Raw genomic sequence first — 3,897 nt, forward strand, 5'->3', positions numbered from 1 at the left:
GGGAGAAATTTCTAGTACGCCGCACCCACGCCAAGCCAACACCCTCAAGCCTACAGATAGAGAGCACAATGGGCTCTTGCCTATATTAAATGTACCTGCGTTGGGGGTATGCAATGCCCCAATGTTGCACTTTAAATGCATATGCTCCTGATTATAGAGAGTGTGACACTCCCACGCCCAGGAGTGGTGTGGGCATGTCAGGTGCAGTTATCTTATATGATTCAATTTAAAGTTTTTAATTGGTTCAAGCGACAAAGGTTAGGACTCTCGCATGCAGTGTTTTGACAAGTTTCTTTCGAAGCAGAAAGAATCTAGGATGAGGATTTAAGCAAGCAAATTCTCTTGTGAGATTGAGATAAAGAGTTGGAGCGAAGTTATGTAAGTTCCATTAATGTTAGAGAGGAGATCTGAGTGAGTATTTATGTATATTTTTTGGCTCTTCATAGTAGAAATTTCTTAATGGTGTGACACTGTGATTGTTTTTCATTCTCAGGTTTTTCCACGTGAATCATGGTGTGTTTTTTTTCTGAAATTATTTTATTGTGCTTCCGTTCAAATATTTACTTTTGGTTTTATCGAATTTGGTATGATTCTAGGTTTTGATTTCTAATTGATCGAAGCCCGAGAAGTATATAAGTTCCATCCCAACGAGCACGACGACAGTTCCTTGGCATCGGGTGGGTGACAGTGGTTCGGTGGTGATGACAGTGACCCGATGGCAGTGGAGCTCGAGATTTCTCAAGAACTTGGAGCTCCCTTCATCCTCTCCATGAAGAGATTAGGGGTTTCTTTATAGATTTTGGGAGTGACATTTTCTGTAAAGAGAGCATGAATCTTGACCGCTACATTGGATGAACCAGAATGATTCCCTTGATCAAAAGTAGTTTTATGATTGTTCAGATGTCTTAATGATGTTCAAATTAAGCAATCTTAGGCTTATTTGATTTGTCCTGCCAAGATTCTCGATCTAACTATTAATTTGCCAGATTTGAAAATTACTACGTCTCTAAAATATATTATAAAGCTTCTCTTTACATTTTAAGTGCATGATTTGGGTTCACTTTGTGTTAAATCAGATCGTTTCTTGTGTCTTTTTTTTTTTTTTTTTTTTTTTAAAATTTTTTTTTTTTTTTTTTTTTTTTTTTTAAAGATCTTTTATGTCATTTGGTTTGTCTTTCTGAGACACTTCATGTGATTATAAATTGGAGAGTAGGCATCTCAAACTTCGATTTTTTAAACATTCAGTTCAAATGTGTGTTAAGATTCAAGCTGATCAATAAAATTTTTTAGGACGTAACAATGGTCATTATTAACTTTAAGAAGTAAAAAACAACTTTCCACATATAAATGTACAAATCAAAATCGAGGCATTAGATATATAAATACATAGAAATTGTGTGGTATGCGTGTAAATCTTGCAAAGGAGAAATACCATTAATGACAATACAAAAGTCGCAACAGCTCCCTCTTCTGTCAACAATTAATCATTTTGTAAATTCCCATGTGCCGAGAACTTGGGCTTGGAGAGCCTACTTGATGTAGCGTAGTCCAGCCCTATTGAAAGAGAAAGATAAAGGTTTACATTTCTACGGATTAGTTAGACAAAGTACAAGAAGGAAGAGTGCAGAAGCAACTCCAGAAAAAAGTTAACACAAGTGGATTCACGAGTGGAAAGAGGACACGAGTGATTTGGAATAGTGGCGCCGCGGAAGAAAGAAGGCGAAGTTGGACTTCCAAACTCTTTTCTTCTCTCAACTTCTCCACAATTCACAAATTCTCAAGACTTTTGAGGATTAATTAGCACAGCAGCAATCTCTCCCCTATGCCCTGCATGCCTACTTGCTGCTTCTCTTATATAATAACTTTTTTAAATTCAATTCCTCTCCAAACTTCTCTCCCTCTGTACTTAATTTCTATATATAGAAGAGCTTTGAGAGAGCTTGTCCATAAGCCTTATATGGAGATTGAAAAGCAGCAGAGTACTGCGGAGGAGTTGAGGAGAGGGCCGTGGACTGTGGAAGAAGACCTTATCCTCACCAACTACATCTCCAAACACGGTGAAGGGCGCTGGAACTATCTCGCCAAGTGCGCAGGTAGGATCAAATATGTGCATGATTCAGGCAGTAGTAATTCATATTCAGCTTCAGCATCAGTGTATATTCTTATTTTTCAGAAAATTAACCAGTTAAGTTGTTGGTAGACTTTTGAACCAACAGCACTGCACTTTGATCCCAAACTCTCTGCAATAGTGTTGTTGGCTTGGCTTATTTATTCAATTAATGAGTTGAAGTTAGAAAATATACTTTTAACTCGTAAAAATTTTTGAACTTTTAATATTGTTTGTATACAAGCAAACAATTAAATAAGCAGCAAAAATGCTACTCTTTTATCCTATATATCTATCATCCTAATACATGAATACTGCAGGACTAAAGAGGACGGGGAAGAGCTGCCGTCTACGGTGGCTAAACTATCTCCGGCCAGATGTACGCCGCGGCAACATAACCGCAGAGGAGCAGCTCCTCATTCTTGAACTCCATTCACGTTGGGGAAACCGGTAATCTCCTATATGCCCATTTTCAACTGTTATTTTTTAATTATTTACAAACATTGATGTTTTGTTGCTTAACAAAGCCAAACTAATGGACGATATGTAATTATTAACATTCATGAACAGGTGGTCAAAGATCGCACAACATCTTCCTGGCAGGACAGACAACGAAATAAAGAATTATTGGAGGACAAGATTGCAAAAACACGCAAATGTCCTTGAAGGAATGAGGGCACTGATGGGCAGACCTCCCTGGCATGGAGTTTCAGAAGGACAGAGCTCCTTGGCAACTTCCAACAGCGGTGGTGATCTTTCTAATTCATCCTCTACTTCCAACTGTTATTATAACTACTTGGATGAAAGAGGAGAGGGCTGCTGGCCAAGCAAACCGGAGGGGTGGTTAGACTTTTCCCCGCTGCCCGACTTCGACAGTAACATGTTGGCTGGATTTTGTCAACATAATGCACTATATTAAAGTCTCTAATATGTATACATAATGTATCAACTATCATTTGAGTCTATTTTTCACTACTTTTAGTTATAGATATGACCCTTTGCAACAAGATTATGTTTTTCTCTGTGGGTTTGATTTATGAAATATATTCAAACATAAAGGAGCTGGAGCGATCGACAAGGATGATTTGTGCTTGGCTTTGCTTAAAAAAATTTAAGCGCATTAGTTAGACGGGAGAAAATATTATGTCTGTTGTCCGAACAGTGACTCTGTAGTTGAATCCATGTAATACATTTGGTTCCACATTCGGGCGTCAAAGATGCAGCTAAAATTTGTTTGATGAATATGTTTCAGTCAATTTATAATTTTCTTAAAAAATAATATGAAAATATTTTCATATGTAACATCAAATTCATCAATTTTATATGTTAGCACTTTAATAGGAAAAGGAAGTTTTACCAAATTCAATGTTTTGCATGAAGTTACGTTCCCCAGTTGAAGAAGCAACCTCCACCGAAAAATGGGGCCTAGCAGCTGCAGCAAAATAGTCGAACACATGGCCCATCTGGAGTGCTGTTCAGCACGCCATATTCTGGAATGTCCTGTGCTTGAAGAACCTTGATGTATTATTACTAATTTTAACCTTTCTGATTAAGTTTTTGGGATGAATTATTTTGAAGTCCTATAATTATTTCAGAGATACTTGACTCAAATATGCTGTAAATTTGCAAACAAAGAAAATCAAAATTCGAAACAAAATCAATAAATTCTCCCAAATTTTGATTTTTTGGGAGAAGGTAAACCCAAAGGTCAATATGGATGATTCAAACCCGCTGCCTCATAATAAAAAACTACACTCTCAACTATTACGTCACATAGAAAACTACACTCA

General features: G+C 37.2%; 1 protein-coding gene across 1 annotated transcript; it reads left to right on the forward strand.

The window, feature by feature from the left end:
- Positions 1-1,563: 1,563 nt before the first annotated feature.
- Positions 1,564-3,323, forward strand: LOC110019922 (myb-related protein 340-like). Its single transcript, XM_020717795.1, has 3 exons — positions 1,564-2,093; positions 2,428-2,557; positions 2,678-3,323. The coding sequence occupies exons 1-3, from the start codon at positions 1,823-1,825 to the stop codon at positions 3,024-3,026; spliced, it is 750 nt and encodes a 249-aa protein (XP_020573454.1). The 5' UTR covers positions 1,564-1,822; the 3' UTR covers positions 3,027-3,323.
- Positions 3,324-3,897: the final 574 nt, after the last annotated feature.

This window comes from Phalaenopsis equestris, unplaced genomic scaffold, assembly GCF_001263595.1.
Source record: "Phalaenopsis equestris unplaced genomic scaffold, ASM126359v1 Scaffold000088, whole genome shotgun sequence".
Taxonomy (NCBI): domain Eukaryota; kingdom Viridiplantae; phylum Streptophyta; class Magnoliopsida; order Asparagales; family Orchidaceae; genus Phalaenopsis; species Phalaenopsis equestris.

What these genes read in the sequence shown, in the direction of transcription:
- LOC110019922 (XM_020717795.1), top strand. Translation starts at nt 1,823, where the DNA reads ATGCCCTGCATGCCTACTTGCTGCTTCTCTTATATAATAACTTTTTTA. An exon ending in CTATCTCGCCAAGTGCGCAG is followed by an intron (nt 2,094 to 2,427) that starts GTAGGATCAAAT and finishes TGAATACTGCAG; the next exon opens with GACTAAAGAGGACGGGGAAG. An exon ending in CATTCACGTTGGGGAAACCG is followed by an intron (nt 2,558 to 2,677) that starts GTAATCTCCTAT and finishes ATTCATGAACAG; the next exon opens with GTGGTCAAAGATCGCACAAC.